Consider the following 27,467-nt stretch of genomic DNA (forward strand, 5'->3'; position numbering starts at 1 on the left):
AACCTCTGGAATTCTAAATCCACCCTCCGGGGTTGTTTGGTTGATAATTCCCCACCTGCGCGATTCCAGTGGGGGAAAACTGGAACTTCCCAATCCACCCTCTAGGGTCGTTGGGTTGATAATTCTCCGCAGGCTCAATTTTATACAGGACCTCTGTTCCCAATCTACCCCCTGGGTAGTTTGGTTGATAAGCCCCCACCTGCGCAGTCCGCAACTGCTAGGGGCGAGTTTCTGAGGCGTAGACCTGCGCTCAGGCGCACCCTCTCTCTCAGGAGTGGGTCCATCCGAGGGAGGGGGGGTGAGGAGAATCACTGATTCGGACCCTGACGTGAATCCGAAACAATCTTCTCAGATTGCGTCTACGGTGGCCAGTAGCACTTGTCGTAGGCATTACCCCCTTCCTAGGCGGAGTAATTGCACTACTAGGATACGGTTCTGACCTTATACATTGTCCCCTGCCATAGGTGGACTAAGTACAATAATACTGTTTTCAGTGCATTCCCCCTTCTGTTTGTGGCGGAATTGCACCTCCACTGGGTTCAGTACCTGCCGTATTCATTAGCTCCTTCCATAGGGGGAGCGATTCCATTCTCACTGGTTACAAGGTGTGCTGTATACATTACCCCCTTACTCAGGTGTTAATTGCTCTCCCACAGGGTACAGGATTGCAATATGCACTAGTTCTCGCCGTGGGTATTAACCCCCCCCTTCTTAGGTGGGGTATTTTCCTGTGGCAACGGTTTGGATACGGTCCGACTGTCGCACTATCCTTCCATAGGCGGAGTGTTGCGCGTCACTGTGCTTCCTATTTGCCTTACCCCCTTTCGCTAGTGATCCACTAGCGGGGGAGTACCTGAACATCTGCAGATTCTGCAATTTAACTGCGCCACGGCTCTAGGTGCCTGCTCTTATTTCATTAGGGGGCGTGGCAACAGTCGGTACTCGACGGTGCTCGGTACTCTTACTCTAGCGCTATATGGGTCCCGCCAGTAGGATACGGTGACTATTCCTCATTGTGTTCCTTTGGAGCTGGTTTTGGGCATGATTATAACTCCTCTGTCTTCTCAGGGTGTTTACTAACATCACTTGTGTCCTAGAGACTCCCATCTCTATGGGCTTCCATTGTCCCAGTCGGTCATGATATTGTCCGCAACAGTAGTAGTGCGTACACCATTGCACATATATGATGATTACGTGCCAACAGGTCAAGTGTTACACTGACTCTATATTCTCTTTCCACTATTCCTGATGTGGGAAGTGGTGTGCTGGCACTCTGGTTTAGCTTTGCAGCCTATTCTCCTCCGCTGGTGCGGTTTTTTATGCTGGTACTAGCGTTCGCAGTTGCTACAGTAAGGCATTCCCTCAGGTAGGGGTTCTACCCTGACGCTTGCTTGGCGGTTGTTCCTGTTCAACGCCCTTCCCAGGTGGAGCGTTTAAGGTTAGCTCTCCTTCCCTGGGGCAGTATGATACCGTGGCTTCTACCGGATTCCTCTACGGTATGGGGGTCCTGGAGTAGCCATTACATACCCTGGCTCCTCCTGCACGGCTCCTTCGTCAAGTAACGGATTCTTCTATCACCGTATTCGGTGGTGTACGCTGCATGGTCTCCTCCTTAGGAGGAGTATGGCACCGCCGCTATCATCCGGTGGCTACTTCTGTGTACTGCCAGTCTCAGATGGGGAATGGGCTTCGCCCTTCCCCCTTTTTCCTTCCGTTTATTCCTTCTCTGGCTCAGGGTTCACGGCCACTCCGCAAACCTTGGTAGCTCCTATGTTGCTACTTCTGTGTTTTTTTTTCTTCCAGTCTTGTTTCGGACCGACTGTTGGGTTGTGACGTTTCCTATATTCCTCCTTCTACAGGTGAATCCTACCGTTGGTTCTGGGTGCGCTACCCGTGTCTACGACTACCTCTCTTGAGACTTGACTAGTGACTGCCATGTCAGTCCGATGTAGTCATGCCTTTTCACTGCACATTCCGTGGCTAGACTATGAGACTCACCACTCCAGGCTGAGCGGGGGTGCTGTCACGTCTGTTGATGGAGTTTCGTTCCTGGAACGGAACACCCCTTCTATTCTTCCTCCTTGAGGCAGGAGTTTTTTCTTTCTAATCTTGGTTTGGTCGATAATTCCGTCGAGCTGTGTTGCTACACCGTCAATACACGGTTGCTGACGGAACTCTTCCGTCGATGACTCTCATATCGTCTCTACTTTTACCTATCCAATGTGTTGATTCCCTGGCCTGCGGTTGGGCATGCCGCATTCAGGCGTGTTTTTTCTCTGTAGTTTATCAGCCAGCTTCTCAGTCTCCCCACAAGCCTTGTCGGCTCGGGGGACATTGGTGGACCACTTACCGTTTTTGTGGAGCGCTTCCCCTTAATAGGGGTGGATCCTGTGGTCCGGGGTTTTTGCTTGGACATTAGTTCTTGGCTGGGTAAGGTTCGGCGCTGTGTATCCTTTCCAGCGTCCTCTGACCCACCCGGGGCCCACAATACCTTCCTTCAGGAAATGGCACATGCAGAGCACCTCCTGGTTCTGACAGGGATAAGCGGTTCCCTGGCCCGTTCTTTCCGTTCTTTCCTTTCTCCCGACGGTGGTTTCTGATTTCCATTTCAATGAAGAAATTGTCCTTCCATCACTGTGTCCCTCCCCTTCACATCCTAGGGAAAGGGATGTCGTGAGGGCTCTGACTATTTATTTGCCAGTCTCCAGTTCCTTCCGGCGTACGGACTCTCCTTTGTTTTTGTCATCCCGCAGGGTCCTCGCAAGGCATTGGCGGCATCCAGGGTGGCAATTGCACGTCTGCATTTGTTTAAACATACTGCACCCGGGGCAGGGTTCCACCCTTCGGTGTCGCGGCTCATTTCACCAGAGCGGTGGGCGCTCTTGGGCTCGGAGGATTCCAGGTTCGGCCGCGCAGTTGTGCAGGGCGGCTACTGTCCTCCTTCCGCACATTCACAAAATTTTGCCAGGTGCATACTTATGCATCGGCGGGCGCCGCCTTTGGACCACATGGTCTTGCAGGCGGCTGTTCTTAGTTGCCTGCAGGGGCGCTTGCTCCATGGGTCTGTGTTTTTCCCTCCCTGTGGACTGCTCTCGGACGTCCCACGGTCTCTGTGTCCCCCAATGAATATGGGCGAGAAAACAAGATTTTTGTAAAACTTACCAGTAAAATCTCTTTCTCGCTCTTCATTGGGGGACACAGCACCCACCCAATATTGTTGTTCGGCCACAGTTGTGGCTGTTGCTGGTTAGAACCTAGTTTGGTTCTTGGCATGGTTGCTGTTCCACGTTTTTTCGTTGGTTTACTTGCTTCTCCTACTGCTTCTCACAAACTGAAGCTCTCTCTCCAGGCTGGAGGGGGTATAGCTGCCAGGGGAGGAGCTAACAGCTTTTACTAGTGTCAACGCCTCCTAGAGGACATAGCTATACCCACGGTCTCTGTGTCCCCCAATGAAGAGCTAGAAAGAGATTTTACTGGCAAGTTTTACAAAAATCTTGTTTTTTTCAGTTCCACCCTATTTTTTTCCCGCTTCTCACTACACTTTATGCAGTTTTGATTGTGCATTAGAAAGTACAACTTATCCCACAAAAAATAAGCCCTCATACAGCTATGTGAATGGAAAAAAAAAAACGTTATGGCTCAAGGAAGGTAGGGAAGAAAAATGAAAAAGCAAAAACTTAAAAAACCTCTGGTATCCTAAGGGTTAAAGTGTAACTTGTTTTTTTTTTGTAATGTATAGGGGCAGTGATACTGACCATTTTTGTAATATACTTTAACCGCTTCACGACCACCCATAGACTATAAACATCCTACGGGTGGTTGTTTAACTCTGAATGGACGTTTTAGAACGTTTATTCAGAGATGGCAGATGCATGCTAATCGTGCAGCTGCCGTGCGGGGGGCCCACTGTCAATGACAGCAGGGCACCCCAGAGAGAAGGCAGGGACTGTTCCCATGTGTCCCTGCCTTCTAGATCGCTGTATACACAGCACTCAGCGAGCGCTGGGTATACAGATCAGGAAGCACTATGCGCTTTCTGTCCCGGCCTGGAGGTCATGTGACCGCTGGGGCCAGAGAGTGCAGGAGCTGTCGTCAGGTCTTCCACAGACCTCGATCAGCCCTGCACTGAGGCTGTACAGCACTGTATACTGCTGTACAGCCTCTCCGGGGGGTGTATTTCCCCTGTAACTGGGGCTACTATGTCAGCCCCAGTTACAGGAGAAAGTTAAATGGATAAATAAAATAAAATAGACATATTTGGTATTGCCGCGTCTGTGACGGCCGGCTCTATTAATATATCACATGATCCACCCCGTCCGACAAACACCATAAAAAAAAAAATAGAAACTGTGTCAAAAAAAGCTGTTTTTGTCACCTTACATCACGTGATCAAAAAGGCGTATGTCCCACAAAATGTTACCAATAAAACCGTCACATCATTCTGCAAAAAATTAGCCCCTACATAAGAAAATCGCTCAAAAAAAAAAAACTCTAGCTCTCAGAACATGGAGACATTAAAACATAATTTTTTTGTTTCAAAAATGCGATAATTGTGTTAAAGTGAAATAAATATAAAAAAGTATACATATTAGGTATTGTTGCATCCGTAATAACCTGCTCGTAAAAAATAAACTGTGCTAAATAAACAATATTTTTGTCACCTTACATCACTAAAAGTACAACAGCAAGCGATCAAAAAGGCGTATGCCTACCAAAATAGTACCAATCTAACCGTCACCTCATCCCGCAAAAATGAGCCCCTACCTAAGACAATTGCCCAAAAAATTTAAAAACTATGGCTCAGAATATGGAGACACTAAAACATCATTTTTTTTTTTTTTTTTTAAAAAGCGGTTATTGTGTAAAACTTAAGTAAATTAAAAAAAAAGTATGCATATTAGGTATCGCCGTGTCCGTAATAACATGCTCTATAAAAATATCACTTGACCTAACCCCTCAGGTGAACACTAATTTTTTTTAAATAAAAAAAAAGCCATTTTTTGTCACATTACATCACGAAAAGTGTAATGTCAAGCGATTAAAATTTTTTTGGCCAATTGTCTTAGGTAGGGGCTCATTTTTGCGGGATGAGGTGACGGTTAGATTGGTACTATTTTGGTGGGCATACGCCTTTTTGATCGCTTGCTGTTGTACTTTTAGTGATGTAAGGTGACAAAAATATTGTTTATTTAGCACAGTTTTTATTTTTTAAATTTTTTACGAGCAGGTTATTACGGACGCTGCAATACCTAATATGTATACTTTTTTTTATTTATGCAAGTTTAACACAATAATATCAATTTTAAAACAAACAAAAAATCAAGTTTTAGGCTGGGTTCACACTTGAGCGTATTTGATATGCGCGTTTAACGCGCGTTTTTGTCGCGTGTTTTTGTGCGCGTTTTTGTCCATAGTGAACGCGCGTATTACGTGCGTTTGTGTGATTGACAGCAGTGTCCTATGGCCGCAAAAGCGCGACAAAACGCCCCAAAGAAGCTCAAGAACTTTTTGGAGCGCAGGGCGTTTTTCAGCGCATTCAAACGCGCTGTAAAACGCTCAAGTGAGAACCAGGGCCATAGGGAAGCATTGGTTTTCATGTGTTGAGCGTTTTACAGCGCGTTTTGAACGCGCTGTAAAACGCTCAAGTGTGAACCCAGCCTTAGTGTTTCCATATTCTGAGAGCCATAGTTTTTTCAGTTTTTGGGCGATTATCTTAGGTAGGGTCTAATGACTTTTTAATCGCTTGATATTACACTTTTCGTGATGTAAGGTGACAAAAAATGTTTTTTTTTTTATTTAAAAAAAATTAGTGTTCACCTGAGGTTAGGTCAAGTGATATTTTTATAGAGCATGTTATTACGGACGCGGCGATACCTAATAAGTATACTTTTTTTAAATTTGTTAAACTTGCATAAATAAAAAAAGTATACATATTAGGTATTGCAGCGTCCGTAATAACCTGCTCTATAAAAATATCAATGACCTAACCCCTCAGATGAATACCGTAAAAAAAGCCATTTTTTGTCACCTTACATCACAAAAAGTATAATGGCAAGCGATCAAAAAGTCATACGCACCCCAAAATGGTGCCAATCAAATAGTCATCTCATACCGAAAAAAATGAGCCCCTACACAAGACAGTCGCCCAAAAATAAATAAAACTACGGCTTTCAGAATGTGGAGACACTAAAGAATCATAACAAAGTATTTTTTTTTTTTTTATGTCATATTTGGTATTGTCGTGTCTGTGACAACCTGCTCTATAAAAATACCACATGATGTAACCTGTCAGATGAATGTTGTAAATAACAAAAAATAAAAACGGTGCCAAAACAGCTATTTCTTGTTACCTTGCCTCACAAAAAGTGTAATATAGAGCAACCAAAAATCATATGTACCCTAAACTAGTACCAACAAAACTGCCACCCTATCCCGTAGTTTCTAAAATGGGGTCACTTTTTTGGAGTTTCTACTCTAGGGGTGCATCAGGGGTCTTCAAATGGGACATGGTTTCAAAAAACCAGTCCAGCAAAATCTGCCTTCCAAAAACCGTATGGCATTCCTTTCCTTCTGTGCCCTGCCGTGTGCCCGTACAGCAGTTTACGACCACATATGGGGTGTTTCTGTAAACTACAGAATCAGGGCCATAAATATTGAGTTTTGTTTGGCTGTTAACCCTTGCTTTGTAACTGGAAAAAAAATTATTAAAATGGAAAATCTGCCAAAAAAGTGAAATTTTTAAATTTTATCTCTATTTTCCATTAATTCTTGTGGAACACCTTAAGGGTTAACAAAGTTTGTAAAATCATTTTTGAATACCTTGAGGGGTGTAGTTTCTAGAATGGGGTCATTTTTGGGTGGTTTCTATCATGTGAGCCTCACAAAGTGACTTCAGACATGAACTGGTCCTTTAAAAAGTGGGTTTTTGAAAATGTCATTCCCAAAATGATCCAAACATGAAGTAGTCATATGGGGAATGTAAAGTAATAACTATTTTTGTAGATATTACTATGTATTATAGAAGTAGAGAAATTGAAACTTGGAAATTTGCAAATTTTTCCCAATTTTTTGTAAATTTGGTATTTTTTTATAAATAAAAATGAATTTTTTTTACTCCATTTTACCAGTGTCATGAAGTACAATATGTGACAAAAAAACTATCTCAGAATGGTCTGGATAAGTCAAAGCATTTTAAAGTTATCACCACATAACAGGGCTCCAGATGGCGACTTTTTAGTCTTGTCGCCATTTGCGACTAGACCCGCCGCCGCAGCTCTGCAGTTGAATACATCTGCGGGACACAGGAGATGATAGTTCTCTGTCTCGCTGCCGATGTTCTTCTCAGCAGCGCAGTGGAGAAGGAGTCTCCCCCTCCCCCTGTGCTGCTGCTGCCGCCAATAAGAAGAGAGACAGGAGGAGGAGGGGAGGGGCTGTGGCCACTGCGCCACCAATGAAGATAACTGACCTGTTAATACAAATACAGGAGGCGGGTGCCGGAATCAAATAGCCGGCACACAACCTTTATGACGGAGCTGAGATCCGCTGCAGTTAACCCCTCAGGTGCTGCGGATCGCAGCTCCTTGTCATAGAGGTCGGGTGCTGGCTATTTGATTCCGGCACCCGCCTCCTGTATTTGTATTAACAGGTCAGTTATCTTCATTGGTGGCGCAGTGCGCCCCCAACACCCCAGTATAATAAACATTGGTGGCACAGTGTGTCCCCCAACCCCTCAGTATTAAAGTCATTAGTGGTTCAGTGGCAGTTCCGATCAGAGCCCCAGCAGTGTAATCCTGGGGCTCCGATCGGTTACTATGGCAGCCAGGAGGCTCCTGAAGCCCTGGTTGCTATAGTAAGCTTCCTGCTGCTGTGTGCACAAAGCCCAAGGCAGCAGGGACAGTGTGAAGTCCTATTCACCCTGATAGAGCTATTCACCTTGTCATCCCAAAAAATAGGATAGGACTGTTCTATTATGAGCCGAACGTTTCATAAAATGCGAAATGCACGCAGCTTTTTTTGGTGTTTTTTTTTTTTTTTTCGCGTGGAATTGAGTATCGCAATACTTTTTTATGGTGACGAAAGCGAATCAAAATTTTGGCATCAAAACAACCCTACGCCAATCTGATCAGCGCAGCGTCACGATACCAAAATTTTGGATTCGGTTTCGATTTGGCGACTTAAAATTTTATTTGGCTGCTAAATTTTTCAGTTCTGGAGCCAATGGCTACTAAGTACTTTTTTTTTTAGTCTGGAGCACTGCATAAAATGACACTGGTCAGATTTGCAAAAAATGGCCTGGTCCTTAAGGTGAAATATGGCCGTGTCCTTAAGGGGTTAAAGGAGACCTGTCTGTGATTACTTGAACTCCTCACAAAGTATCAATTCTGGAGCATCTTACATTAGACCTCAGCATTATGCCAGTCCTCGGCTATTCCTCCTGGATGTGTCTGAATAAACTGACAAGTGTTTGTTACTAGTCCTTTTGTCAGTAGGTCACGTCCCTACTTTGTTTGACTTTATTGCAGGAAAACGCCAGCTTCCAGTTGTAGATCTATGTTTATTTCCAGGAAATAGCAGAAGAAAGGCACAGTTCTAAGCAAAGATGTTCCAGAACAGTTATATCTTGGAGGATACATGGATTTATTACATGTGTAAGGAGATATTGTCATCCAATGATGAATTACTAAATTCCAATCCTTTTTAAATCTTTCCCCGTCAGTGTGGACAGAACCTACAAGCTATATTATGGCGGAGCCCAGAAGCGTCCAGATGGTATGTACTCTCGACCCATCTTTGGATCCGATGGCACTATAATGGCGTATGTGGCTGACAGCAACAGAAAAGATGTGCGCAACGCTGTGGAAGCCGCTCATAAAGCTGCTCCTGGGTAAGTCGTGACCACATTTTACTTTTGGTTAAAAGGGTTTCACGGATCTGTAGGAAAATACAAACACCATTTGTAGAGCTACAAAGAGAAGGTTTTAATCCCTGTGGCATCTCATCAGTCTCCTACCTACACTCAGGATACTGTTATAGCTATGAAGGTGTCCTTTATGATGCTGACAACACAGGCGTGATGTCACTTGTAGCACAGGAGAGGGAAGCCACCCTCTAGGACATACTGTACCCGTCTGGTGCTTGCCCTTGGCCCCACTTTGCTTCCACATTGAACTAAACAAATGAGTCTGCTGACCCATGTCTCACATACACCTATTACACATAGAGAACCCCTTTGATGTTGCAGCAATAAATTAAAGGCATTGTCTCACTTCAGCAAATGGCATTTATGATGAAGACAAAGTTAATACCAGGCACTTCCTAATGTATTATTATCCATATTGCCTCCTTTGCTGGCTTAATTCATTTTTCCATCACATTATACACTGCTCGTTTCCATGGTTACAACAACCCTGTAATCCATCAGCAGTGGCTGTGCTTGCACACTATAGGAAAAAGCGCCGGCCTCTCTGGTGGCCGGGATCGTGGGAGCTCACATAGGCTGGTGCTTTTTCCTATAGCGTGCAAGCACGACCATCGCTGCTGGTTTGCAGGGTGGTCGTAACCATGCAAACGAGCAGTGTACAATGTGATGGAAAAATGTATCCTGGAAGCAATATGGACAATCACAATACATTAATAAGCGGCTTGTATGAACTTCCTATACAATAGTGCCTTGCAGCACTGGGGTCCTAGGTTCAAATCTGACCAAGGGCAACATCTGCATGGAGTTTGTGGGTTTCCTCCGGGTACTCCGCTTTCCTCCCACACTCCAAAAGACATACTGATAGGGCACTTAGATTGTGAACGCCATTCGGGACAGCTTGATGCTAATGTCTGTAAAGCGCCGTGGAATATAGTAGCGCTATGTAAGTGCATAAAATAAATAATAAATGCTATTTCCTAAAGTAAGACCACCCCTTTTAATAAATGAGAATTTAGACAGCAACATGAGATCTGACATATAACAGCAAATTCTGCTGTGGACAGCCTTTGGTATATTCCAGTGCATGATATAGGATCTAATTGAGGAATTGGAGGTCCACTGTGATGAGCTGATGACCAGGAGACCTGCACTGTGTGATTGGGTTGCCCAAACCAGACAACCCTTAACCATCCTAGCTCATTAATGCTAGTATTAAAAGTGGTTCACTAAGAGAACCCATTTTAGGGGTCATAGAAGGGGATGCCCCTCATTGTGTCTAAACGTAGAGATGCTGAATGTCACTTTCCATGCATTTTCTGGAGGGCTATTCATTTGAATGGCCACCATGCAATACTACATTTCCCCTGTAGTGGCCGCTGTGATCAGTGAGGCTTTCACAAGCCAGAGTTCATTTTATTGATTTATTTGGTCTGGTTGTATCTATTAGCAGCTCTTTATTGCTTACCTTCTAGACTATTGTATGCCCGATTTCACACACTTACCTGTCAGACCGGATCATTTCTTGTTTGGGCAGGAATATTCATTTTTCTCATGGTGCCGATTGCCAGAAAATACATGAGGCAGTCAGCCAATTATTAATACAACAGAATTGCAACACACAGACCAAAATCTGTAAAAATCCCCAGTCCGTGCTCATATAGTACATAATAGGAAGATGTTTGAATGGTGTCCATGGCTTAGGGGCTTTGTCTTTACAAGTGCCAGATGATCCGATATAAAAAATAAAGTCTCTCAAGGCTTGGACCAATTTGAACAGCAAACAAAATCCTATCTGTTCATGAAGAAAAACAGCCTCCCTCTTTTTTTAAGTGTTTTTGCAACTTCTTGAAATTACAGTTTCTTGCCTCAAACAGGCAAACAAGACCTTCATAGTTTTCTATCTGTCACTCAGGGATCATTTAGGACCCTGTGTTTTCTGTGGGAACGGAAAATCTTTATGGACCATTAACAGATGTGTGATCATATCGTACCTTAGGCTTCACTCTGACCAAGTCTGGCCCATTGTAAGAATATGAAAAGTCATGCCCGTACTGTACAGTAATGGCTTGTATGATTTTTAAGATGTGCTGTCATTCAAGGAGCAGCATGACACGTATCACAAAAAGCGGGCACTTCGAAATAAAAAAATTACATAAGTAACATAGTACATAAGGCCGAAAAAAGACATTTGTCCATCCAGTTCGGCCTGTCATCTTGCAAGTTGATCCAGAGGAAGGCAAAAAAAAACCCTGTGAGGTAGAAGCCAATTTTCCCCACTTTAGGGGAATAGAAAAATTCCTTCCCGACTCTAATCAGGCAATCAGAATATCTCCCTGGATCAACGACCCCTCTCTAGTAGCTATATCCTGTAATATTATTACACTCCAGAAATACATCCAGGCCCCTCTTGAATTCCTTTATTGTACTCACCATCACCACCTCCTCAGGCAGAGAGTTCCATAGTCTCACTGCTCTTACCGTAAAGAATCCTTTTCTATGTTTGTGTACAAACCTTCTTTCCTCCAGACGCAGAGGATGTCCCCTCGTCACAGTCCTGGGGATAAATAGATGATGGGATAGATCTCTGTACTGTCCCCTGATATATTTATACATAGTAATTAGATCTCCCCTCAGTCGTCTTTTTTCTAAAGTGAATAACCCTAATTTTAATAATCTTTCAGGGTACTGTAGTCCCCCCATTCCAGTTATTACTTTAGTTGCCCTCCTCTGGACCCTCTCCAGCTCTATGTCTGCCTTGTTCACAGGAGCCCAGAACTGTACACAGTACTCCATGTGTGGTCTGACTAATGATTTGTAAAGTGGTAGGACTATGTTCTTATCACTGTTTTCTTTTTGAAAAAAATTCAAAAAGAGGAGGGTGCTGCCCATGTGCACAAGCGCAAACATCACACCTTGAACAAGGAGCACATGAGTGAGATGGCGCACACCAAAAATTTTGTTGTGCATTGGAAGGAACAGAGTTTCAAGAAGATCATATACTGAGCTGAAAGGAAGGAGCAAAGATCTCCATTATGATGGAAGATTACCCAACGGTGAAGCCTAGCAGCATTGTGTGTGTTAGCGAAACAAGAGGCTTTCTGGTGCAGACATTAAACCATGAACGAGGAGCGCTTTTAAAAAGTGAGATGACGCACACCAAAAATCACCTGATTAAACCACAACATATCCAAAACATGATCTCAAAAACCATTAAACATTAAAACCAGCAATTCATGAGAGGTGTGTAAAATATGCCTACACCTCCCTCCTCCCACAACATGTACCTGAGAAGGTCCAATTTCTATGTGAGAGAAAGCGCAAACCCAATAGTGACAAATGCATATAAAGTGGCAAGATCTAAAGTGAGTGTTTTTGATATTAATAAAATTTTGTGATTTAATGATGTTATTTCTGGTGTGCGTCTCCTCACTTGTTTTCAAGTGCTCCTTGTCCACGATTTAATGTTTGCACCAGAAAGCTTCTTGTTTTGTTAGCCCACACAATGCTACTAGCTAATCTGAAAAGGGTCCTACGCTTCACTATTGGGTAATCTTCCATCATAATGGAGATCTTCTTTGCACCTTCTTTTCAGTGCAGTATATGATCCTCTTGAAAAATGTGTTCCTTCCAATGCATAACAAATTTCTGCTAGCTTTATGTGCAGCAGACTGACATTGACCGATTATAACAACTACTGGTAGATCATTCATGTTGTTAGCAGTATTATGAAGACTACCCTCACCAGATTGTTCATTCTTTTAAATATATGAGCATTTAAATTGTAAGGAACTTGCTCTTCTGTCCTTCTCTAGGCATTGTACTGTAGGTTCGTGCAGGTGCTGTACTGAAAGAATCAACGTTCTGTATGTGGTATCTTCACTTTTCATCAATTTTGTGTCTTGATAGGTGGGCCAAGAGGGCAGCTCATAATCGAGCACAAGTTGTGTACTACATGGCTGAAAATCTTGAGCTGCGGAGGGAAGAAGTAGCCCAGCGACTGAGCTCTTTGACCGGACGGTCTAAAGAGAAGGCTTTGCAAGAAGTGGACCTCAGCATCCAAAGACTCTTCTACTGGGGAGCATATTGTGACAAATATGGTGGCACTGTACAGGTAAGACATGCAAGGGAATGAAATTGCATGGTGGTTCTGTGAAGTGCAGAAGCCTTTGCCAAAGAAAAATACATATTAAGAAGTGACACCTTAAGCTCTCAGCCTTAAATGTGCAGAGAAGGGTTGTCATGTCTCGTCTTCCATATAGTAATCAGAATGAACAACGTTCTTATGAGTTCAGAGGAAGATGTGACAAGACTAAAGCCGCCCGCACACATAAAAATGCCTTAGCTATTGTATGCTCCCAGTATTGCGGTATTTTTACAGGAGAATGAAGATGCGTATCTTTCAGACAAGGATGGTTATCCACCAGGGAAACAGGATTTAAGATATTACAATCTGGCCCACGCAATTTGTCTACCTTCTAAAGAGATGGTTAGGTTGCCCCATACTTGATAGAATGTCGCCCAGATATTGACTGCATCTACCTGTCTAAAAGCACCATGGGCTGTATTTCAGGACCTTCAAAAAGGTTGCAGATTGGGGATTAGTATCTCCGTGATGGATCGGACTGTACTGTATCTATTTATTCTTTTAATCTATTTTTTTCTTTCTTCTAAGGAAACTTTGCTTTATGGAGCTACTGTTCTTATTCGAGAACCCGTTGGAGTAGTAGGCATTGCTTGTCCAGATGAAAATCCTCTCCTAAGTTTTGTCAGCCTCTTTGCTCCAGCAATTGTTCGTGGAAATGCTGTGGTGGTTGTGCCAAGTGAAAAGTTCCCTCTGCTGGCCTTGGACTTTTACCAGGTACAATCTATTCATTGTTGGGTTTTCAGTGATATGCGGTGTGAACGCTTGGTTTACTCTTTACAGAAATGGACTGTAAAAATCTTTGCTAATCAGTGCTAATAATAGAACTTGGACGATCAAATCTGGATTGCAGGCGTATAAATATGCCGTGTCTTGACGGTCAAGATTAGTTGTATCCTTATAGGGTTAATATCCTCCAAACTTCTATAGACAGCAATGGAGATCAAAAGTTAGGAAGCAACAGTACATTTCTAAGCAGATCGACTACCTGGCTGCTGGGATTTGTCCATCCCTGATGGATTTATGCATGTGTACTGTATGTGTTACATACTGTGGCCTGACTCTTACTAGTATTAGATGACTGTGAATGCAGTTGGATTAATCTTACTAAACATAGACAGGATGATGTTTATTCTGGTGCTAAGATGCCTGACACTTGGCAAGCCTACAGTGTGAACAATTTCTTACAGTGCATTCTTATCGGATGGTCGAACAAATGACAATTGTGCATACAGAGTACTCATAATTATAACTTTATCTATTGCATATATTAGTTTTACATGTGAATATATGAAACTTTATAATATATCTTATTAAAGAAATCAGCATCTTTAGCATTCTCCAGGAACCTTTTAGATCTCATTCCATGTCTGCAGACTCTGTACATTTTCAAAAATCCCTCTCACCTAAAAGTCAGTGGAATGGGGAGGAGGTAGATGCAGCTGCAGTACTATGCCCACATTCCTCTGCATTAGGGCTCATTCAGGCAACTGTATGTGTTTTGCGGTCCGCAAATTGTGGATCCGCAAAACACGGATACCGGACATGTTCGTTCCACATTGCGGAACGCACGTGGCCAGTCCTATGATTGAAATGCCTATTCTTGTGCACGATTGTGGTAAACATAGTGGTAATGCAAGTATTGATATAACCCTGCAAACGCCTTGTGGCAGTGCTGTAAATTAAAGGGGTTACCCAATATCATAAACAGCCCCCCCCATGTGCCAGGCCCCTTAGAGGGAATATACGCTCCCCGCTGCCTGCACCTCTCCTGGTCCCCGCACCGCCACTGCTGCTTCTCCCAGTACACGGATGAAAACATCTGGTGTCGGGGGGGAACAGCCAATGGCAGACTGGGACGAGCCTCCCTATCATCACGGGTGACGCTAGGGAGGCTCGTCCCCGTCACCGCCTGCCATCGGCTGCTCCCCCCAAACCCGGATGTTTTCATCTGTGTACAGGGAGAAGCAGCGGTGTGGGGACCAGGAGCGGGGTAAGTATATTCCCACAGAGGGGCCTGGCACATGGGGGAGGGGGGGGCTGTTTATGATAATGGATATCCCCTTTAAATGCATAAAGAAATATGCATCTATGATCTGCTCAGAAGAAGCTGTGGTTATGGTGATATGTGTAGGCACAATTCAGTGCTCCTACCTATAAAGGAATGTATTATGTTGACACTCTCACTTCTTATATTTTGGACCTTAAAACTCACACTAACTGAGCTACAGTTTGGGAAAAAAATAACTTTTTGAAGTTTTGGTACAGTTTTCCCCAAATAAAACAAAAACATAATAAGTAAAAAAATATATTAAAGTATCACATGTAAAAAATTGTTGCAAAAATGATTTTAGTAGTCCAACAAGTAAAAAAATAACTACTGTTAAACCACCACTTGCACTAAAAGGGTTTGGTCATTAAATGGTTAACGAATGAGCGCCTTCCACGCTAGTAAGGGAAAGTGCTTTCTGGTTATTGCAGGGCACCAGTCACACAGACTTAGCCTATAATTGTGGATAGGAGGCGCTAATAACCAGTGAGCGCTGTCCTCTGCAGTGAAGGAAAGTGCTCATTTATGAACAGGAGGCAGGATGGAAGGAAATGTCACCTTTTCAGCCCATATTACCATGCATGATTTTCAGGTCAATTACTGGAAACAAGTGTTCATAGGAACCCTCATTCCTGATATCTAGCCTGTAAAATCTTACCGCCAATCATATATATATAAAGCTGAGTGTATGTTTGTGTCTGTGTGTATGTATGTCCGCTAAAGGAATCCGTACCGTCACATATACAATCACGAAATTTGGCACACAGGTACATCAGGTGTCCGGGAAGGTTTTAGACCGGCTCTCAGCTCTCTAGGACGTACCGTTCCTGAGCTATTCCCAAAAAATGCATTAGCCAATAGAAGCCTGCAAGTCTTTCTCGTAATATCCTAACTGCTATACACACGGTCACATGACCCTTATCAGCCAATAGAAGCTCACAGGCCCTTAGTCTCCACATACACACAGTTTTACACCAGGTTTCCATAACAACCCGGCCATTTTTCTTTACTGCTGTAGGTCAGCTTTAAAGGGGCAGGGCGCTGTGGATGACACTGTTAAGGGAGCGGAGTGCTGTGGATGTCACAGTTAAGGGGGCAGGTAGGGTGGCCATTCAGGCCACCCTCAAAAGACAGACTTAAAAACCCTGCCCCCAGGTCCTGCTAAGCCACGCCCCGACCTGGTTAGCCCACGCCCCCTCCCACTCCGCAGCCGACGGGGATTGAAAAAAATGAAGATAAAAATCAACTTCTGTCAGCTGCAAGGGTTGGAGGGAAGGTGACTTTATCCCTGCAGCTCACGCTCAGACAGCACAGTGCGGTGTTCAAAAGGACATCCCTGTGTCCGTCCAGGCCCTGCGCCAGACGGAGGACAGGGAGTCTGAAAGTCGGACGTCTGGCCACCCTAGGGGCAGGCTGCTGTGGAGGTCACAGTTAAGAGGACGGTCCGCTATGGAGGTCAGTGTTAAGGGGCAGATTGCTGCAGAGGCCACTGTTAAGGGAACGGGGTGTTGTGGAAATCACTGTTAAGGAGATGGGGTACTGTGCAGGTCACTAATAAAGGGGCGGCCGCTGTGGAGGTCACTTTTAAGGGGGTGGGATGCTGTGGAGGTCTCTGTTAAGGGGGCAAGGAACCGTGGAGGTCACAGTTAAGGGGACGGTCTGGTATGGAGGTCAGTGGTAAGGGGCGGTGTGCTGTAGATGTCACTTTTAAAGGGGCGGGGTGTTATGGGGTCACATTTTAAAGCAACGGGGTGTTGTGGAGGTCACTGTTAAGGGGGCGAGTTATTGTGGAAATCACTGTTAACTAGTGTTGAGCGAACCCGAACTGTGCGAGTTCTAGTGCCTAGACCCGAACCCGAACTTTGCCGGAAAAGTTTGGGTTTGAGTTCGGTGTTCGGGTATTTAATGAAGCTATTGAAAGGCTGCAGGGCAGCCAATCAACAAGCTTTTAAGCAGTGGGCACTTAGAAGCCATCACAGCCATGCCTGGTAATGGCATGGCTGTGATTGGCCAGTGCATCATGTGACCTAACCTCTATACAACTGGATCACGTGTAGCACCGCCCATCAGCTCTGAGTAGTGCAAGGACAGGAAGCAGGCAGCTGAAGCAAGGGGAGAGTGTTAGGAATCTGGCTATTTGTTTTGTGGGTGATCTATAATTATTTTTTGTGGGTGCAATGCACCATCTTTGTACCCCTGTCACAAAAATATAATAGTTAATCCGTCTGTTAGTTCGATGGGTGACATATACCCATTTTTGGTGTGAGATACACGTGCACTTTGTACGCAACAGGGAAATTAATATAGTTAATCTGACTGTTAGTTCGGCCGGTGACATATACCCAATTTTGGTGTGAGAAACACGTGCACTGCATACGTGACAGGGAAATTAATATAGTTAATCCGTCTGTTAGTTCGGTGGGTGACCTCAAAGAATGAGGAGAGCATCAAATAAGGGACGTGGCACTGGTCGTGGAGCTCCTGTAGCAGGAAGAGGACAAGGTCGATCTGTGCCAGCTACACACCCAAATGAAACGCCTTTCTCAGGTGCATGTAGCGACAAAACGTTTAGCATTATTTTGTAGGTCCAAATACCGGTGTACGAATGGTGAGGGCAGAACAATGAGGCGGTAGTAGATTGGATGGCTGACAGTGCCTCCAGTTCCTTCACATTGTCTCCCACCCGGTCCCCTCCTGAAAGCGCAGAGTTGGCACCTGTGGCCCATGGGCATCTGTCTTTCACCTCACCCCCTTGCAAATCAGCCAAGCAGTCTGAGCCCCAAGTCATGCAGCAGTCTCTTCTGCTTTTTGATGACTCTGCTGTCGGGGTTTCCGTGGGCCATCCACCTAGCCCTGCCCCAGAAGTGGAAGAGATTGTGTGCACTGATGCCCAACCACTTCAGGATGTAGACATGGGAGGACCACTGCAGCACATCTCTGATGATGATGACGAAACACAGGTGCTGTGGCTTTCTGCAGTGTGCAGATCGACAAGGAGGGCAGGGGTGAATAGTGGGTGGAAGATGATGTGGAGGATTATGAGGTCCTAGACCCCACATGGAATCAAGGTCATGCGAGTGACGTGTGCAGTTCAGAGGAAGAGGCGGTGGTCGCACAGCGCCAGCCGCACAGCAAAAGAGAGAGCAGGGTGCAAAAACAGAGTGGCCATCCCATAGCCAGTATGCCTGCTACTGCCCATTTAGGATCCAAATCAAATTTTTAGTCGCCAAATCGAAACCGAATCAAAATTTTGGTATTGTGACAACGCTATGCCGATCAGATCGGCGTAGGGTTGTTTTGAAACCAAAATTTTGATTCGCTTTCGTCACCATAAAAAAGTATTGCGATACTCAATACCGCGCAAAAAAAAAACACCAAAAAAAGCTGCGTGCATTTCGCATTTTATGAAACTTTCGGCCCATAATAGAACAGTCCTATGCTATTTTTTGGGGTGACAAGGTGACTAAAAAATGGCGAATGCTCACCGCATAGGAGATATTTTTTAATAATTTAATAGTTTGGACAGCGCTATGTAATATGTTTATTTATTTATTGTTTATATATTTTATATGTAAAATTGGGAAAGGGGGGATTTAAACTTAATATTTTAGAGTACTTTCACACTAGCGTTTTTGTTTTCCGGCATAGAGTTCCGTCACAGGGGCTCTATACCTGAAAATAACTGATCAGGATTATCCCCATGCATTCTGAATGGAGAGTAATCCGTTCAGGATGCATCAGGATGTCTTCAGTTCAGTCATTTTGACTGATCAGGCAAAAGAGAAAACCGCAGCATGCTACGGTTTTATCTCCGGCGAAAAAAACTGAATATTTGCCTGAATGCCGGATCCAACATTTTTCCCCATAGGAATGTATTAGTGCCAGATCTGGCATTCAAAATACCGGAATGCACCCGCACTGAATCCTGACCCATTGATTTCTATGGGGCTGTGCACATGAGCAGTGATTTTCACACATCACTTGTGCGTTGCGTGAAAATCGCAGCATGCTCTATGTTGTGCATTTTTCACACAACGCAGGCCCCATAGAAGTTAATGGGGCTGGGTGAAAATCGCAAGCAAGTGCGGATACGGTGCGATTTTCACGCATGGTTGCTAGGATGAAAGTCTATTCACTGTATTATTTTTCCTTATGACATGGTTATAAGGGAAAATAATAGCATTCTTAATACAGAATGCATAGTAGAAGGTCAATATAATAAACATTGGTGGCGCAGTGGGCCCCCCAACACTCCAGTATAATAAACATTGGTGGCGCAGTGCGCCCCCCAACACTCCAGTATAATAAACATTGGTGGCGCAGTGGGCAGTGCCAATGAGGGTTAAAAAATAAAAAAATTATTAACTCACCTCCTCCAAATGATCGTCTCCTGTTCTTTCTTCAGGACCTGTCAAAGGACCTGTGGTGACATCACTGTGCTCATCACATGATACATCACCATGGTAATGGACCATGTGATGAGCTCAGTGATGTCACCACAGGTCCTGAAGAAAGAACAGGAGACCGGCAGCTACGCGATCAACTGGAGGAGGTGAGTTAATTTTTTTTTATTATTTTTAACCCTCATTGGCACTTCCCACTGTGCCACCAATGTTTCTTATACAAATACAGGAGGCGGGTGCTGGAATCAAATAGCCGACACCCGACCTTTGTGACAGGGAGCTGCGATCAGCGGCAGTTAACCCCTCAGGTACCGCACCTGAAGGGTTAACTCAACTGCAGCGGATCTCAGCTCCCTGTCACAAAGGTCGGGTGTCGGCTATTTGATTCCGGCACCCGCCTCCTGTATTTGTATTACAGGTCAGTTCTCTTCATTGGTGGCGCAGTGGCCACAGCCCCTCCCCTCCTCCTCCCGTCTCTTCTTATTGGCGGAGGCGGCGGCAGCAGCAGCACAGGGGGGAGGGAGAGACTCCTCCACTGCGCTGCTGAGAACGATCATCTCCTGTGCCCCGCCACTGTATTGAGCAGAGCTGCGGCGGCGGGTCTAGTCGCAAATGGCGACAAGACTAAAAAGTCTTGTCGCCATTTGTAAATTCTAAGTCGCATTGGCGACCATTTTGGTCGCCATCTGGAGCCCTGCCAAAGTCAGCTCCAAGGAGTTCCTTGGCATGGCAGTTCTTTAGACAATGTGCTGACGACAACCTGAGCACCACCTGCATGACCAGGCATCTAAATGCAAAGCACGAGCTGCAGTGGAATACACACCTGAAAAACCACAAAAGATCTGAGGCTCCTCTTGCTCCCTCTTCTGCTGCGGTCTCGGCCTCTTCCTCCCCTCTGGAGTGACAGTGGCACCTGCCACCCCGCAAACAGAGAATGTGGCAGCAACACCTCCACCACAGTCACCCAGCATGTCCACACTGTCCCATAGAAGCGTTCAGCTCTCCATCCCCCAAACACTGGAGAGAAAGAGGAAGTACCCCCCTACCCACCCGCGATCCCTGGCTTTGAATTCCAGCATTTCAAAATTCCTGGCCTTTGAAATGCTGTCATTCCGTCTGGTGGAGACAGAGTATTTTTAAAAACCTTATGGCGGTGGCTGTTCCACAGTACGTGGTTCCCAGCCACCACTACTTTTTCAGGCGAGCCATCCCCGCCCTGCACAACCAAGTGGCGGACAAAATCAGGTGTGCACTGCGCAACGCCATCTGTGGCAAGGTCCACATAACTACAGATACGTGGACTAGTAAGTACGGGCAGGGACGTTATATCTCCCTAACTGCACACTGGGTAAATGTAGTGGCGGCTGGGCCTGAGGCGGATAGCAGTTTGGAGCATGTCCTACTGCCACCAAGGATTGCAGGACATTTCTTGTTGCCTCCTCCTACTCTGCTTCCTCCTCTACCACCTCCTCATCTGTTCAATGTAACACCTTCACCACCAACTTCAGCACAGCCAGGGGGAAACGACAGCAGGCTGTTTTGAAACTCATCTGTTTGGGGGGAAAAAAAACACACCGCTTAAAAGGCATGGAACAACAGACCGATGAGTGGTTGGTGCCACTGAGCTTCAAGCCTAGCCTGGTGGTGTGCAACAACGGGTGAAATCTCGTAGAAACTCTGGGGCTAGCTGGTTTAACGCACATCCCTTGCCTGGTGCATGTGCTGAATTTGGTGGTGCAGCGGTTCCTAAAAAAAATTACCCCGATATGTCAGAGCTTCTGCAGAAAGTGCTGTCTGTGCGCACCTTCAGCGTTCTCACCCTGCTGCTGCTCGCCTGTCTGCGCTGCAGCTTAACTTCGGCTTCCCGCTCACTGCCTCATATGCGACATACCCACATGGTGGAACTCCACCTTGCACATGCTGGAGAGACTGTGCGAGCAGCAGCAGGCCATAGTGGAGTTTCAGCTGCAGCACGCACGGGTGAGTCGCTTTGCGGAATAGCACCACTTCACCACCAATGAGTGGGTCTCCATGCGGGACATGTGTGCCGTGTTTGGCTGTTTCGAGTACTCCACCAACATGGCCAGTGCCGATGACGCCGGCATTACTATCCCACTTCTATGTCTCCTTGAAAAAACACTTAGGGCGATGGAGGAAGAGGGATCATTTTCACGATTATCAGGCCAGTCATTCACAAGTGGCTGGGAGGGTGGGTTCCTGCACCAACAGAGGCCAGGTACACAACTGTCCAGCCAGGGCACAGTTCTGCTGGATGAGGAGGAGGAACCGTGTTCACAGCAGGGTGGGACCCAAAGCAGCTTATGGGCATCAATGAAGCATGGCTGGGGGGATACAGAGGACACAGACAATACACCTCCCACAGAGGACAGCTTGTCGTTGCCCCTGGGCAGACTGACACACATGAGCGACTACCTGCTGCAGTGTCTGTGCAACGACCGCCGAGTTGCCCACTTTCTGACCAGTGCTGATTACTTAGTGGTCACCCTGCTGGATCCCCGCTACAAGGACAACGTGCTGTCCTTAATTCCGTCACTGGAGCGTGATCAGAAGATGCGCGAGTACAAGCGTACTCTGGTAGACTCGCTGCTGATGACATTCACACCTGACAGCAGGTGATCAGTGGAAGCACAAGGCAAAGGCAGAGGAGGAAGAAGTCGCCAACGCAGCTGGGGCACCGCCAGCACCTCAGAAGGGAGGGTTAGCATGGCCAAAATGTGGAAAAGCTTTGTCAGCACGCCACAACCAGCACCACCAGCCGATACGGAACGTCTTAGCAGGAGGCAGCATTTCAGCAACATGGTGGAACAGTACGTGCGCACACGCCTACACGTACTGACTGATGGGTCTGCCCCATTCGACTTCAGGGTCTCCAAATTGGGCACATGGCCTGAGCTTGCCCTTTACGCCGTGGAGGTGCTGGCCTGCCCTGCAGCCAGTGTATTGTCCGAACGTGTGTTTAGCACGGCAGAGGGGGTAATCACAGACAAGCGCAGCCGCCTGTCCACAGCCAATGTGGACAAGCTCACGTTCATTAAAATGAACCAGGCATGGATCCCACAGAACTTGTCCGTACCTTGTGCTGAGTAGACAAGTATACCGGCCGCACCCAGCCATTGTTATACTCCAGCGCACTTTCTCTTTGCATTCTCTTTTCTATTTCCCAATGTTTTGGGGTCTTCCCAAATAAAATAAAAAATAATAATAATAATAAAGGGGAAAAAATTTAAAAAACAACAAAAAATTACCTCCGACTGCTAGTTCAAGATATTTTTCTTTAATTTTTTTATATTCTATGTTATTTTAAGTCATTTCCCCACATTTATTTGCAGGGCAACTGTCCTGCTCTTACCCCATTTTGCTTCCTTTTGCAGCCCTCTAGCCCTTGCTGCGACTATTTTACAGCCATTTTAGTGCACCAAAGTTCAGGTCCCCATTGACTTCAATGGGGTTCGAGTTCGGGTCAAGTTCAGGCCCCGACCAGAACTTTGACCTGAAGTTCAGCCGAACATCCACGGGTCCGCTCATCCCTACTATTAACGAGGCATGGTACTGTGAAGGTCACTAATAAAGGGGCGGCCGCTGTGGAGGTAACTGTTAAAGGGGCGGCTGCTGTTGATATTACTGTTAAGGGGGCAGGCCGCTGTGGTGGTCACTTTTAAAAGGGCGGGGTACTGTAGATGTCACTGTTATAGTGGATACCGTCGATTTATCTTTTAAAAACACACACAAACATTAAATTAAATAGATGAAATATACCCGTGCGAAGCCGGGTCCTTCTGCTAGTCAGCCTATAAATCAGCAATCACTCGTTTGTCGGCTGATTTAAATCTTCCATCAGGATTAAAGCTGTACGGTTATTGGTAGCGCTTCTCTCTGTGTAATCAGGGATAGGCTACCAATAATCAATAGAACTGAATGACTGTAGTAGCTATCATTCCTGCTCATTCACTTTGCATACGCCTGTGTAATAGGCCCATGCAAATGAACCTCTGTCAACTTTTTTTTTTTTTTGCGTGTGCTTGCAATAGAGCAATGTTATAATAAACTCTGTAACGAGGCTTAATGCATTAACTTTCCCCTGAGCCATGACTATTCCCCTTTCTTGCACTGCTAGTCTAATCAAATAAACATTCTAAACATGCCCACTACCCCATTTGGTGATGCCCTTTTAGACTACAAAATAAAAAAACTAAAAGAACGAGGCAAATAAAAAAAGAAAAAAAGTAACAAAAATGACATAACAAAATTCAAGTTAATTCACACAGAGCCCATATGGAGGAAGAACCTTGATGGTACATCGTTGCAATGCTCAAGGCTTTCCTGAAAGGATAAAATGAAATCCAAATTACTAGAACATAGTAAGGCTATGTTCACATCTCTGTTGGAGGCTTCATAATGAGTCTCTATCACAGTTTGTCTAAAATAGTGCAGATAAAAGTCCTGAATTCAGGACTTTTTTCTCCTCTAAAAAAATGTTCTCCTGAATGGAAACTGAACAGATTGCATTATAGTCAATGAGATTTGTTAGTTTACATTCATCAGTTATGTGCCAAATCCAGCTCTTCCATTGTTTCCATTCTTCTGCTCCTATAACTGAGTAAAAGAACGGAAGATGATGGCGTTGAATATAGCCTAATAAAATATGAAAATAACATGTCTACACTCCTAACCCAGGTATTTGACTCTGACAGAAAATTCCTACGTGGTTAGCAAGTGTCCCCTCAGTCATATACCTCCATCTTAAACTCTACTTTTAATCCATATGGTTTCAAGGTCTGTAACTTGTGAATCCGAAACGATTCTCTCCTTTTAAGAGAGCAGCTCTTTCCCCTACTCTTCTCAAAGGTGGGATATGAGCAATGATCCTGAACCTAAAATCTTTTTCCCCAAGCTCTTTGTTTCAAAAAAGTGTTAAGAGACCAGTCCCTTCTGTTCTGCCTATATGTATACCTGTGTTGAATAATACGTGTCTTGAGGGCCAAAGTAGTTCCACCTACGTATGACCGATAACCGGGGCACTTCAACAGATATATCGTGTAGGAAAAACCTCAAGTCAAAAAATGAAAAATTCATCTCCAAACAGTGGGTGTGTAAAATGCTCGCCCTTCAGCATTAAAGGACAATTAATGCAATTGTTAGTTTTTGTAGCCCTAGATCTGCCTTGACCAGTTTGACTTTAAGATTAGGGGAAGTCTATATGAAAGGGGAGGAGGATTATTCAGCTCTAGAACTTGGTGCTGGGGTCACTGGTAAGACTAGACCAGTGTTTCTGAAGGATCTTGGCAACTGCCCAACTCTGCTCAGAGTATGTCAAGATAAATGTCTCCTGTCCCTCCTAGTAGATTGCACATGGACCCTGTCCTTGTGTAGTTGAACAAGGCCTTTAGGAAAACCTCTCTGGGAAAATTTCTGAGACATTTTATCTAGTCTCTCATTAAGCACAATGTTATTCTGTGCTATTTTTGCTCTAAGAAATTGATTTGGAGTAAATTCACCATAGGACACAGAAGACAACTCTAAGACGTAAGTAAATTATTACAGTCTGTCTGTTTCCTGTGAATGTCCATCACTAATTTGTTGTCTTGCTTACTGACCAATCGTACAGAGAAATCTGAATACACCAATGTAAATTTAATGTCTGGCTCTATCAAATTGAGAAAATTATAAAACTGTGTCAGTCCCTTAACAGTACCATTCCATACCCCAAAAAATATCGTCTATGTATCGCCACCACTCCAGCACATGGCTGAAGTGGTAGGAGACATACACAGTAGATTGCACCTTCCTCCAGAGATGCCCTGTAAATATTGGCATTAGTGAATCCACATTGGATCCCTTGGTGGTCTCCCTTGCACACAAAAAACTCGTCCCTGAAAGCAAAATAATTACAGTTAAAGATTTTTAACTGTAAATATTTAGTGTACGGCCCCCTATACTGCATGCTATATAAGAGGCATTAGTGTACATTTTGATCAAAAGGCATAAGTCCACTCACTGCATCATGGTTGCCTCTACTGAACTCCTTGGATCAACGACCCCTCTCTAGTAGCTATAGCCTGTAATATTATTACACTCCAGAAAAACATCCAGGCCCCTCTTGAACTCTTTAAGTAAATTCACCATCACCACCTCCTCAGGCAGAGAGTTCCATAGTCTCACTGCTCTTACCGTAAAGAATCCTCTTCTATGTTTGTGTACAAACCTTCTTTCCTCCAGACGCAGAGGATGTCCCCTCATCACAGTCACAGTCCTGGGGATAAATAGATGATGGGATAGATCTCTGTACTGACCCCTGATATATTTATACATAGTTATTACATCGCCCCTTAGTCATCTTTTTTCTAAAGTGAATAACCCTAATTTTGATAATCTTTTTGGGTACTGTAGTCCACCCATTCCAGTTATTACTTTAGTTGCCCTCCTCTGGACCTTCTCCAGCTCTGCTATGTCTGCCTTGTTCACTGGAGCCCAGAACTGTACACAGTACTCCATCTATGCCCCTTCTGATGCAACCCATTATCTTATTGGCCTTGGCAGCAGCTGCCTGACACTGGTTTCTACAGTTTAGTTTACTGTTCACAAAAATTCCTAGATCCTTTTCCATGTCAGTGTTACCCAGTTGTATAATTGAATGAATTGTCTCTTTGGATGTATAAATATGTGTACCATGGCACATGTCTGTTTGCTTGAGAAAGGCCTCATTGTGTTGGGATGAAACATTGCAGTTGGGGTGAATAAAGCGAAAGAGAAATCAATTCAATATTTGGCGTGATCACCCTTTTCCTTCAAAACAGCATCATTTCTTCTAGCACACTTGCACACGGTTTTTGAACTCAGCAGAGAGGTTATTCCAAACATCTTGGAGAACTAATCAAAGATCTTCTGTGGATGCGGGCTTGCTCAAATCCTTCTGTCTCTTCATGTAATCCCAGACAGACTCAATGATGTTAATATCAGGGCTCTGTGGGGATCATACTATCACTTCCAGGACTCTTCCATTAAAGATAGTTCTTCATGACATTGACTGTATGTTTGGGGGTTGTTGTCCTGCTGCAGAATACATTTGGAGCCTATCAGATGCTTCTCTGATGGTATTGCATGATGGATAAGTATTTGCCTGTATTTCTGAGCATTGAGGACGCTATTAACCCCTTAGTGACCACCCATACGTGTTTTTACGGCGGTCACTAAAGGGCCTAGGGCTGGAGCGCCGCCTTTTTACGGCGTCACTTCAGCCCAAGTTAGCGATAAAATCAATCGTTGTAGCTCCGTGCCCGCAGCTACCGTAGGTAGCTGAGGGCTCGGGGCAGGGATCAGAGACTGTGACAAGCGGTCTCTGATCACGTGATCGCCGTGATACACTTTATCACGGCGATCACAGAAAATGCCGGCAGCGGAGCTGCCCGCACTAAACTTTCTCCCTCCTCTCATGTAAGAGAGGAGGGAGAAAGTCTCCAGTGCAGCGATCGGGTCCCCCAGCGCTTCTGGCCCTAAGCTGGGTCCCGATCCTCACCCCCCACCCCCCCCTTACCCTCAAGAAAGATGGCGGCGGCTGCCCGGCGCATGCGCAGACTGAAAGCTGGCCGCCGCCGCTCACCGTAAGGTCTCTCTCCTCAGGAGAGGAGAGAGAAGTTCAAATTATGCCCCGATCGGGTCCCCCAGCAAGTTATTCGGGCGCCCCCCCCACATCTAAAAAAAAAATATATATATTTAAATGGCGCAGACATGCGCACTGGTTACTGTGCTGAAAATCTGCCTTCAGCACAGTAACTATGAGGGACCAATAATAATGGTCCCTAATCATGTGGTCTCCATGATAACCCTATCTTGGAGATCACATCCATTATATTTACAAAACAGAGCCAGGACAGGGGCTGCGCTTCTCTCTCCCCTCAGCGCAGTTGTTCTGTGAGGAGAGAGAGATCAGACTTC

The 27,467-nt window shown here is 45.1% G+C and overlaps 1 protein-coding gene across 1 annotated transcript in view; it reads left to right on the forward strand.

Moving 5' to 3' along the window:
• Positions 1–27,467, forward strand: part of ALDH16A1 (aldehyde dehydrogenase 16 family member A1) — a 96,747-nt gene that overhangs the window by 46,301 nt on the left and 22,979 nt on the right. Inside the window, exons 13-15 of the mRNA XM_040433042.1 lie at positions 8,717–8,884; positions 12,827–13,031; positions 13,593–13,778. Of these exons, the coding sequence (XP_040288976.1) occupies positions 8,717–8,884; positions 12,827–13,031; positions 13,593–13,778 (559 nt within the window). The remainder of the gene's footprint in view (positions 1–8,716; positions 8,885–12,826; positions 13,032–13,592; positions 13,779–27,467) is intronic.

This window comes from Bufo bufo, chromosome 1 (genome assembly GCF_905171765.1).
Source record: "Bufo bufo chromosome 1, aBufBuf1.1, whole genome shotgun sequence".
Taxonomy (NCBI): domain Eukaryota; kingdom Metazoa; phylum Chordata; class Amphibia; order Anura; family Bufonidae; genus Bufo; species Bufo bufo.